Raw genomic sequence first — 12,814 nt, forward strand, 5'->3', positions numbered from 1 at the left:
ATGGAGTTTAAAAGTATATTAATATTAATAGTTATAGTTTATTTACCAGTACTAATTACAGGTAAGAGATGTATTTACATTGTATTTTTTCTCATATAATACATCTATAAGACTAGTTTCATGTATAAGACAAGTTTTTATGTAGAGTGAAATAACATAACAATAATAGTAAATATTACACTTCAACCTGCACTAAACATGATCGCACTGTGATTTTAGACTTAACATAACTTTATGATTGATATTTGATTTTTACCTTCACAATATTTTAAAGATATATAGAATCTTTATATAAGAAGTGGACTTCTTTTTCGTGTTGTATGTTTTGTCAATTCAAGCAGATCTGTAAGTATTCTATATTGAGAGGTAGAATGATTGGTTCAAACTTAAATATTCATCATGATATCGAGTTTCTATTAAGCGAGGTTTGGTCCAAAACTTAGATTGACTGTTGGTTGATAAAATGGTTGAATTCAGAATTTACTGAGGGAATGATTTTATCTAAATTAATGTAAATAATCTTAGATTGAAATATTGTACCAACGACAGTTTTGTGTGCTGAAATCAAAATCGAATGGAATGAAAACTAGAAGTTGTTTGATTATCATATTGTTTATATTACAGGTCAATATACTATAAGAGGAGTTCCTGAAAGTTATGCAGTGTTAGGTGAAAATTATACATTACAATGTGATGTTACAGATTCACCCAGTAGTGTAGAGTTCCGTATAAACAATATTGTTGTATGTAATATATTATCTTCAACCTGTGAAAGTCAATCAACAGATAATAGATATAAATGTGGATGTATAAATAGTAACAACAAACAACTATATCTCAATATAAGTAATGTAAATAAACAAGATGATACAACATGGTCTTGTAGAGGTAGTTCTGGTAGACAAGGATCAATTAATGTATCAGTTTATTGTAAGTTTATTTTCATCTCAGTTTATTTTTCAGATTATCATTCACTAGTCAAACTGACACGATAATACACACTAAATTTTCATTTTCTGTGAAGGAAAAAAAAATGCCCTTTCTCATTTTATGGGCAGTGTTATTTGGTTAAATTCAATCGATAAAATAACAATAGAAAAATTAAATTGATCTTTACAGATGGTCCAGAGAATATAATATTAAACCCTACTAGTGATAATATAGATGTTATAGAAGGAAAGAGTCAGAGTGTCAACTGTTTAGCTGATTGTAAACCAGATTGTAACATCACTTGGTCTAAAGATGGTTCAACAACAATTCTAAATAACCCTTTATCACTTAGTGCTAGAGATCAAACTGGTTCTTATAACTGTACAGTTAGACATACCGTATTAATTAAACAACTTACAAAACACCTTAATGTTCAGATTTATTGTAAGTATATATTACTTTGTTAATAACTACTAGACAGCAAACTGGTTCCTATACCTGTACAGTTACACATACTGTATTAAATAAACAACTTACAAAACAACTTAAAAGTATATCATAATATAACATGTTTAACTGATTGTTATTATTTCAGATGGTCCTGATAAACTTACTTTCTCACCAGATGTAACAAGTATCAATATAATATAAGATAGAGATCAAACTATAACATGTTTAACTGATTGTTATTATTTCAGATGGTCCTGATGAACTTACTTTCCCATCAGATGTAACAAGTATCAATATAATATAAGATAGAGATCAAACTATAACATGTTTAACTGATTGTTATTATTTCAGATGGTCCTGATGAACTTACTTTCCCATCAGATGTAACAAGTATCAATATAATATAAGATAGAGATCAAACTATAACATGTTTAACTGATTGTTATTATTTCAGATGGTCCTGATGAACTTACTTTCTTACCAGATGTAACAAGTATCAATATAATAGAAGGTACAGATCAAACTATAACATGTTTAACTGATTGTTATTATTTCAGATGGTACTGATGAACTTACTTTCTTACCAGATGTAACAAGTACCAATATAATAGAAGGTAGAGATCAAACTATAACATGTTTAAATGATTGTTATTATTTCAGATGGTACTGATGAACTTACTTTCTTACCAGATGTAACAAGTATCAATATAACAGAAGGTAGAGATCAAACTATAACATGTTTAACTGATTGTTATTATTTCAGATGGTCCTGATAGACTTAATTTCTCACCAAATGTAACAAGTATCAATATAACAGAAGGTAGAGATCAAACTATAACATGATTAACTGATTGTTATTATTTCAGATGGTCCTGATGAACTTACTTTCCCATCAGATGTAACAAGTATCAATATAACAGAAGGTAGAGATCAAACTATAACATGTTTAACTGATTGTTATTATTTCAGATGGTCCTGATGAACTTACTGTCCCATCAGATGTAACAAGTATCAATATAATAGAAGGTAGAGATCAAACTATAACATGATTAACTGATTGTTATTATTTCAGATGGTCCTGGTGAACTTACTTTCTCACCAGATGTAACAAGTATCAATATAATAGAAGGTAGAGATCAAACTATAACATGTTTAACTGATTGTTATTATTTCAGATGGTCCTGATGAACTTACTTTCTCACCAAATGTAACAAGTATCAATATAACAGAAGGTAGAGATCAAACTATAACATGATTAACTGATTGTTATTATTTCAGATGGTCCTGATGAACTAACTTTCCCATCAGATGTAACAAGTATCAATATAATAGAAAGTAGAGATCAAACTATAACATATTTAACTGATTGTTCTTATTTCAGATGGTCCTGATGAACTTACTTTCCCATCAGATGTAACAAGTATCAATATAATAGAAAGTAGAGATCAAACTATAACATGTTTAACTGATTGTTATTATTTCAGATGGTCCTGATGAACTTACTTTCCCATCAGATGTAACAGGTATCAATATAATAGAAGGTAAAGATCAAACTATAACATGTTTAACTGATTGTTATAAATGTAATTATAAATGGACTGGACCAGTTTCATCATCAACTAAAGATCTTGTATTTACTCAAATAAAAAGAAATCAGGAAGGAAACTATAGATGTGAAGCTACCAATGTTAAAAATACCATCCCTAAAACAAGATCTAAATCTATACAAGTTAATGTACATTGTAAGTATAGATTTGTTAGCAATCAGATGTTTTGTCTACGAGTCAAACAATATATGGGTTATTGTGAAATCGATTTTGGTTTTCCATAAAAGTTAGTCAATGTAAGTAGTTTTGGATTTCCTATATATTTTCTATTTTCCGTCTTTCAGATCCACCTGATATAACCAGTATAACATCTGATGCTGTAAATAACGAAGCTGATGAGGGTTCTGATGTTATATTTAACTGTAATGATAATAGTAAACCAGTATCTACTATAACCTGGTCATCTTCTACTAGTACTGATACTAACACTGGTCAACAGTGGACATTAACTCAAGCTAAATGTCAGGATATAGGAATCTATACATGTACAGCTAATAATGGTATTGGTCAGTCAACTACTAAATCTTTACCATTATATATTAGATGTAAGTTTATATTTAGTCAGTATACTATAATCTATACATGTTCAGCTAATTAGTTAATTACTAAACTTAATTATCAAATATTAGAGGTAGGATATATTTAGTCTTTAATTTTACTTTGATAGTATAGATGATAAGTAATTATGTTTTAGGTTCACCAAGAATTAATGGCGATTTAAAAGATGAAGTAATGAATAAACTAGGGGAAGAAGTAACATTACTTATTGATGTTATAGCCTATCCTAAACCTAGTTTTAAATGGATACAAGAATCAACAGGACAAGAATTTACACCAGATACAACTCAACAAGTAGCTACCAATAATTATATTTCAAGTTTAACAGTCACAATACAACAATCATCATTTGATAACTACAGTGTAACTGTTAATAATGGTATAGGTGATGATAAAAGTTACACTATAAAGATTATTGATGGCGGTAAGTTACTTAAACGAATTTAGTCAGTGTTTTAGGTACATTTATCAGATTAATGTAAATTTTTTAAGTTGAATTTATTGAGTAAATTTATCAGTTGAATGTAATAGGTAAATTTATCAGTTGAAAATATTGGGTAAATATGTCAGGTGAATGTTTTGGATAATATATCAGCTGAATGTGTTGAGTAAATTTATCAGTTGAATGTATTGAGTAAACATGTCAGTTGAATGTGTTGGTATAAGGTAATATGTCAGTTGAATGTATTGGTATAAGGTAAATATGTCAATTGAATGTATTGATATAAGGTAAACATGTCAGTTGAATGTATTGGTATAAGGTAAACATGTCAGTTGAATGTATTGGTATAAGGTAAATATGTCAGTTGAATGTTCTTGGAAAATATATCAGTTGAATGTATTGCTGAATTAAATTTAAGTATAAGTCAAATTTGATGAATAAAATCAGCTATTTCCACAGATCCTGTAACAAAAGTGGATCCTCGTGAACAACCTGGATATCAGGAAGGTTTAGACACTGGTATTGGAATTGGTATTGGAATTGGTATTGGAATATCTGTTGTTATTGTATTTCTAGTTTTACTGACAATATTTATATATAGAAAATATTATCCAGGTATTGATCATAATTATTATAAATATATGGAGGATCTTTAGAAATTTTTTTAATTTTTTTGAGGAATATCTTATCATAACATTTAAGAGATAAAGTCAATTTCAGGTACCCTTGTCTCTTTTCAGAATTGTAATCTGACTTAACCTTCTCCTACGTTCTGTCAGAATTGTGACACTTGACAATCATTTACATTCTCGCGCGCAATTATTACCAATATCAGGGTTTAATTGGTGATACTACAAGGTTAATGGCAATACTTCCACGAAAGCGGCAAATGTTTAAACTTCTAATGAACGTTTTATTTAATTGTAAGTGAATTGGGTGTCGTATTTCAATTCTGATAAGTATTTGGGATAGTTGGAATTGAGTCTTGTCAGTGGGTATAACAAATTCTTATACTGCTGAATAACATAATATAATTTTATGTTATTGTATTTTGTAGCCAATAAGAAATTACCAGAAGAAAGGTGATTTATGTTTTCTTTCCTGACCTTGAACTTCTTTTCCATTGACATCTAAAGGGAAAATAAACATTTTAAATCATTTAGTTTTTCGTACAACTGCAGACTGGTTTGGTTGAGTACAGAAGTTTAAATCCTTATATCAAAATGTCGTTTTGCTCAAAACTGATAAAAACATATTTGCTAATTTTACATAATCTTACTTTTCAGTTATGCAACATTTTCCAATAGAATCCCGGAAGGTATATTATTACATATTATCATAAATTTATCACAATTTACATATTTAGTATGACTATCAATAGTATACCCATAACGGTCCATCGATGCCGCTTTACGGTGAAAACAGCCGAGAGTCGCAGAATTTCAAAGCCCAAAGATTGTAATTTTTATTCAAACTTATTAGATAGTATGCACGCTTTTCTTCCCTACAGATGGAACATATGAAGATTTAAATACTCGTGATAACAATCAACATAATTCTGGAGATGCAAAAGAATATGAAAATATGAGAAGAAATTAAATATAATAGATTGTAACATCTGTTCAGAAATCAACAATTCTTTGCACATTCCAAAATGCCGTTTGAAAGCAGTGAAAAGATCATTTAGATAAAGGACAAGTGCACTTTGGAATTCGTTATCCCAATCTCTTAAATTGTCTTCTGAATTATGCCGTTTTAAAGGTTGACAAAAGAAGAAACTGTTGCCTATTTCAAAAAAATCATTTTTTATTTTATTTTATTTTTTCATCATAAAATTCATGCTTGTATCACTTTTCTTATAACTCTTTTCACCATATTCATGATATTTCTCCTTGTATATATATATATATTAATTTTAGTTAGTGTAATAGAAAATGGATTTCTATCTTCTGCTGTTATCTCTCAAGGTCCATTTGATTTTTCATCTTAAGATAAATAACATTTTGTAAAAAACATCTAATTTTGTAAAATTATTTGCTCGCTCCTGTAATAATATTTTTTCACAATTTCACATAATAATGTTTCTATCTGTATATATGTTTTTGTATGCAAACCACTAGACCACCGAGACCTAGGGTTAGAGAGTGTTAACCCTAGGGTTTAGGTTTGGATCATTCATTCTTTAGCTGGGATGAGGATCGGATCGTTCTAATTTTATAAGAGTCTTGGATATACTTCTTGGATTAGTGTAGATCTCCAGTTATTGAATGTAAATAAATTATAGTTGATATCGACGAGTATTTCTTATCCTGCATCCTGCAAGTAGAGCCCAACATCAACAACAACTTGTCTACAGTTAGACTTGTTTACAGTCGAACAGTGTCTACAGTTAAACCCGTTTACAGACCTGTTTACAAAGTTAAACGCACACTTTGAGCCTTCTATCTATTGTTCAAGCTTTGATGTAGCTAGGCTACAAGCACCTAAGGGGCACCGGAGAAGCAAATGCGAAACCTATTTTAACCTAATATTTTAGTGATAAAACCTTTTGTCAAATTTACCAAACAATTTTAGTATTTTGGTAGGTGTCTTGAATTACCGACTGCACTTAGTTGGGTTATTCTGTAGTAAGATACCAAGAGATAGTATATAATATAATTTATAGAGGCACTGTTTGTCTAAAAAGTTTGTAACCGAGTTTTAGTGTTTCTCAAGAGAACCCTCTCTGACGTGATACCATCTTTATTGCTAAAATATTATTTAGGTCATGTTATCCAATAATATATAACATGTATAGGTGTCTTTATGTTTGAAAGAGGAAGTAAATTAGAACTTTGTAATAAAATACTATACACAAGTAGACCAAATATATGACAAGAGAAGAGCGTCTTGTTGAATATTATTCAATAACATCGAGTTTAAAAGTATATTAATATTAATAGTTGTAGTTTATTTACCAGTACTAATTACAGGTAAGAAATATATTTACATTGTATAATTTCTGATATAATGCATCTCTAAAACCAGTTTCATGTATAAGACAAGTCTTTATGTAGAATGAAATGACATAAAGATAATAGTAAATAGTAGACTAATGCACTAAATGCATATATAATAATTTAATGAGATAACATGAATTGTACTGTGAATCATACTTGACCTGACTTTATGATAGATATTTGACTTTCACCATCACAATATTTCTTAATTATAGAATTTTTATATTGATAGATGGAAAAATCAAAGTATAGGTATAGGTATAATAGTTGCTTTCTTTTTCGCTTTGTAGATCTTATATCCCAATTTAAAAAAAAATATATCCCGATTTTATATTGAAGGGTATAATGATTGCTTCATACTGAAATATTCATCAAAATATCACGTTTTTACTTACAAGAATGTAATGTTGGCTGGCTTACAGTATTTTATATCTGAGAGGTTCGGTCCACAATTTAGATTGACAGTTAGTTGATAAAATAATTGAATTCAGAATTAACTGGTGGAATGATTTTATCTAACCTACTGTACAGTTTCATATAGTCAACCAAAGATAATTTTGTGATTTCAAATTATTATTTTAATATAAAAGGTAACAATAACTAGACGTTGTTTAATTATCATATTGTTTATATTACAGGTCAATATACTATAAGAGGAGTTCCTGAAAGTTATGCAGTGTTAGGTGAAAATTATAGATTACAATGTGATGTTACAGATTCACCTAGTGTTGTAGATTTCCGTAGAAACAATGTTGCTGTATGTAATATGATAAACTGTGGGAGTAGTTCAGATAATAGATATAAATGTGGATGTATCAATAATAACAACAAAACACTATATCTCAATATAAGTAATATATATAAACAAGATGATACAACATGGTCTTGTAGAAGTAATAATGGTGGACAAGGATCAACTAATGTATCAGTTTATTGTAAGTTTAATATCAGCTCAGATTTATCTTGCAATTAGGAAAATAAACCCCCATCCCTTTCTCCTCTTCCCTGAAATCTTTTAAACATTTACATAGTCGGCGTTTTAAAGACTGGTTCGCAATTTTCTCCATTATTACTGATAAACTTAGCTAATGTGAACAATTCCCATTTCTGAGACTATGGTGGGAATGACCTCCGAAAATGGTTAATCGTGGCCTTTAACATATCTACTGAAAATTTGACTGAATTGTATCATTTTTAACATATGTAGCAACATTTATATAAACTATTTGAGTATAAATAAATGGCATGATATGTCCCTGAGGTTTTATGATAATTTTACAGATGGTCCAGAAAATACACAATTTAACCCTACTAGTGATAATATAAATGTTATAGAAGGAAAGAGTCAGAGTGTCAACTGTTTAGCTGATTGTAAACCAGATTGTAACATCACCTGGTCTAAAGATGGTTCAACAACAATTCTAAATAACCCTTTATCACTTAGTACTAGAGATCAAACTGGTTCTTATAACTGTACAGTTAGACATACTGTATTAAATAAACAACTTACAAAACAACTTAATGTTCAGATTTATTGTAAGTATATTATACTATATTAATAAATACTAGACAGCAAACTGGTTCTCTTACCTGTACAGTTACACATACTGTATTAAATAAACAACTTACAAAACAACTTAAGTATATCATATTATAACATGTTTAACTGATTGTTATTATTTCAGATGGTCCTGATAAACTTACTTTCTCACCAGATGTATCAGTTATCAATATAATAGAAGGTAGAGATCAAACTATAACATGTTTAACTGATTGTTATAAATGTAATTATAAATGGACTGGACCAATTTCATCATCAACTAAAGATCTTGTATTGACTGAAATAAAAAGAAATCAGGAAGGAAACTATAGATGTGAAGCTACCAATATTAAAAATACCAACTCTAAAACAAGGTCTAAATCTATACAAGTTAATGTACATTGTAAGTATATAATTTATTATATGACCCCGCCTCTCTATGTCAATAACGGGGTTATTGTGCCCGCCCGAAAAGCTCCTTTTAAATAAATGAAAAAGTTTTTATCGATATTTTTCAAACAGTACTGCTGAAGGACTAAGCTTGTGATGTTTCTCACTCCTTTTAGACATGCGTAATTTTTAATCACTGAAAAATCCTTGAAAAATCTTATGCAAACAGTCCAATCATCACAAAAATATATCGGCATCATCCTTGGCACGGCCCAAACCTACAAATTAGAATGAAAGAAATCTGTCAACAATAATTGAAGCCTATAAATGAGCATCAATTTTATACACAGACTTACGGAAAGTATGAGAACTCATTGTTTGCTGTATGGGCATATAAAATACTGATTGTGTTAAAGAGCATTAATGGCTTTACTTCTGTTTCAGATCCACCATATATAACCAGTATAACATCTAATGCTGTAAATAACGAAACTGGTGAAGGTTCTGATATCACATTTAACTGTAATGTTGATAGTAAACCAGTATCTACTATAACCTGGTCATCTTTTACTAGTACTGATACTTACACTGGTCAACAGTGGACATTAACTCAAACTAAATGTCAGGATACAGGAATCTATACATGTACAGCTAATAATGGTATTGGTCAATCAACTACTAAATTACCATTAAATATTAGATGTAAGTTTATATTTAGTCAGTATACTATAATCTATACATGTACAACTAATAATGGTATTGGTTTGTCAACTACTAAATCTTTAGCATTAAATATCAGCTTATATTAAGAAAGAAGAATATGTACATCCAATAACGGTATTGTTTGTATTTATAGTTCGCCAATCTACATATTATCAGTAGGATAACTGGACACAATTATATAGATAACAATTACTTTAATAAATAACTTGCGAATTTTCATCATTGCTTGAAAAAGACGAAAGCATCATCGTCGAAACGTTATTCATACCCCAGTTCCTAATTGCCACTCAAGAAAGTTATCAAAAGAATAATCGACCATGATGTAACAGAGGTGGTTTCCGTATTCCATGATGCACGACTTTAACAGTTGTAAGAGTGGACTAATTGTCCTACTCGAGTTATGCATGTGTTCTATGCCTGGCCTAAACTTTATTTTGCTATTAAAAGGCCATTTATTTAACTTGTTAAAATCCCTGAATGAGGTTTAGTTTTTATCGATAAGTAGTAACACTGTTTTACATTTACTATAAAAGGTCCACCAATACTTAAAGAAGAACTGAAGAAAGAAATAAGAGGAAAAATTGGAGAAATGGTATTATTAGAAATAAATATAGAAGCTTATCCTGAACCAAGTTTTACATGGAAACAATTGATATCTGATGTAGAATACCCCTTTGCTAAAACTAAGAAAGTTTCTGAAAATAATTTTATATCCACATTAGAATTGATATTAGACCAATCATCGTTTGGCTATTATATAATTACTGTACAAAATATTATTAATGGTGAAATTAACGCAAAAACCTGGGGAATAAAAATCATTGAACTCGGTAATTTATTTGTATAATTTGACAATGATTTCATGAATTTTTAAGGTTCTTCATCATAATCCAATTAGTGAATATCATATACTTATTAATATTTGATATAATTTTAATGAGTGTATTTAAATGAAATTAAATATATGTTAAAGGGGTAGTATGCAAAATTGTCATTATCTATAGAATACAATTAAATGTATTGAGTAAAATCATAAATTGAACGCATTTAGTTATTTTATCAGTCGAATGTATTGAGTAAATTTATAAATTGAACGTATTTAGTTAATTTATCAGTCGAATGTATTGAGTATATTTATCAGTTGAATGTATTGAGTATATTTATCAGTTGAATGTATTGAGTATATTTATCAGTCGAATGTATTGAGTATATTTATCAGTTGAATGTATTGAGTAAATTTATCAGTTGAATCTATTGAATAAATGTATCAGTTGAATGTAGTGAGGAAATTTTTTAGTTGAATGTTTTTGGTAAACTTAATATACCGGTAATTCAAATTCATTTAATTTATTCCACAGACCCTGGAACAAAACCGGTTTCTGTTGAACAATCTGGATATCAGGAAGGTTTAGAAAATGGTATTGGAATTGGTATTGGAATTGGAATATCTGCTGTTATTGTAATTCTTGTTTTACTGACAATATTTATATATAGAAAATATCATCCAGGTATTGGTTATACTTATCATAAATATTTGGGAAGAACCAAATGAAATTTTCTTTTGAAGATTATTCTATCATAACATTAAAGTCAATTTCAATCTGACTTAACCTACACTCTGCTAATATTTTGGCATTTGACAACCATTTACTGAAGAGTTTTCCGGATAGTTGAAATTGAGTCTTGTCAGCGGGTATAACAAATTCTAATTCTGCTTTCAATTTAAACTTTTATTTTGTAGCCAATAAGAGATTACCAGAAGAAAGGTGAGTTATATTTCCTTTTCTGACCTTGAAAATCTATCCCATTGAGCTACTAAGTAAACATTTTCGATCTGTGTGGCTATGCTGGTGTTGATGTTCTAGTCGACATTGAAGTAATTATATAGCAACGATCTTTTCACAAAAAGAATGTTCGCTGCTGATTGATTTAGTTAAATACAGAAGTTTAAATCCTTATCTAAATGTCGTTTTTAGAAGTTGTGATCAAAACTGATAAAAACATATTTGCTCATTTTACTTATGACATATTCTTACTTTCAGTTATGCAACGTTTTCCATTATAAATCCTGAAGGTAAATTTTCACATGAATTTATCGTAATTTACACATTCAGTGTGGCTATCAATACAATACCCAAGACGGTCCATAGTTCTGATAGTGCTCTTCAGCTTTACGACGGAAACAGCCGAGAGTCGCCGAAAGTACAGCCCAAATATTGTAATTTTTATTATAAATTATTAGTTATTATGCACGCTTTTTTTGCTTACAGAAAGAACATATGAAGATTTAAATACTCGTCCTGAAGTTAATGATAACAATCAACATAATTCTGGAGATGCAAAAGAATATGAAAATATGAGAAGAAATTAAATATAACAGGCTGCAACATCTGATACAGTACTAGTAATATCCAATACTAAAACATTAAATATAGCAGACTGTATTATCTGATACAGTACTAGTAATATCCAATACTAAAACATTAAATATAACAGACTGTAACATCTGATACAGTACTAGTAATATCCAATACTAACACATTAAATATAACAGACTGTAATATCCGATACAGTACTAGTAATATCCAATACTAGCACATTAAATATTACAGACTGTAACATCTGATACAGTGCTAGTAATATCCAATACCAACACTTTAAATATAACAGACTGTAACATCTGATACAATACTAGTAATATCCAATACCAACACTTTAAATATAACAGACTGAAAAATATCCGATACAGTACTAGTAATACCCAATACCAACACATTAAATATAACAGACTGTAACATCTGATACAATACTAGTAATATCCAATACCAACACTTTAAATATAACAGACTGAAAAATATCCGATACAGTACTAGTAATACCCAATACCAACACATTAAATATAACAGACTGTAACATCTGATACAATACTAGTAATATCCAATACCAACACTTTAAATATAATAGACTGAAAAATATCCGATACAGTACTAGTAATATCCAATAATACCACATTAAATATTACAGACTGTAATATCTGATACAGTACTAGTAATATCCAATACCAACACATTAAATATAACAGACTGTAACATCTGATACAGTACTAGTAATATCCAATACTAACACATTAAATATAACAGAGTGCAATATCCGATACAGTACTAGTAATATCCAA

The 12,814-nt window shown here is 29.1% G+C and overlaps 2 protein-coding genes across 2 annotated transcripts; one reads left to right on the forward strand and one right to left on the reverse strand.

The window, feature by feature from the left end:
- On the forward strand, nt 1–12,010 carry LOTGIDRAFT_239578 (hypothetical protein; the record flags this gene model as incomplete). Its single annotated transcript, XM_009058772.1, has 31 exons — nt 1–61; nt 625–930; nt 1,120–1,374; nt 1,526–1,564; nt 1,629–1,667; nt 1,732–1,770; nt 1,835–1,891; nt 1,938–1,994; nt 2,041–2,097; nt 2,144–2,200; nt 2,247–2,303; nt 2,350–2,406; nt 2,453–2,509; nt 2,556–2,612; nt 2,659–2,715; nt 2,762–2,818; nt 2,865–3,122; nt 3,272–3,532; nt 3,682–3,969; nt 4,435–4,602; nt 5,045–5,069; nt 5,274–5,305; nt 7,625–7,921; nt 8,268–8,522; nt 8,672–8,929; nt 9,361–9,618; nt 10,173–10,469; nt 10,998–11,147; nt 11,381–11,405; nt 11,682–11,713; nt 11,910–12,010. 31 exons carry the CDS (start codon nt 1–3, stop codon nt 12,008–12,010), a joined length of 4,014 nt encoding a protein of 1,337 aa, XP_009057020.1.
- A 228-nt stretch (nt 12,011–12,238) lies between these two features.
- On the reverse strand, nt 12,239–12,657 carry LOTGIDRAFT_145559 (hypothetical protein; the record flags this gene model as incomplete). The annotated part of the gene is made up of 2 exons (XM_009058773.1): nt 12,239–12,448; nt 12,526–12,657. Coding segments are annotated over 2 exons (342 nt in total), but the record flags the coding sequence as incomplete, so codon positions are not given.
- Nucleotides 12,658–12,814: the final 157 nt, after the last annotated feature.

Source organism: Lottia gigantea (assembly GCF_000327385.1).
Source record: "Lottia gigantea unplaced genomic scaffold LOTGIsca_351, whole genome shotgun sequence".
Taxonomy (NCBI): Eukaryota; Metazoa; Mollusca; class Gastropoda; family Lottiidae; genus Lottia; species Lottia gigantea.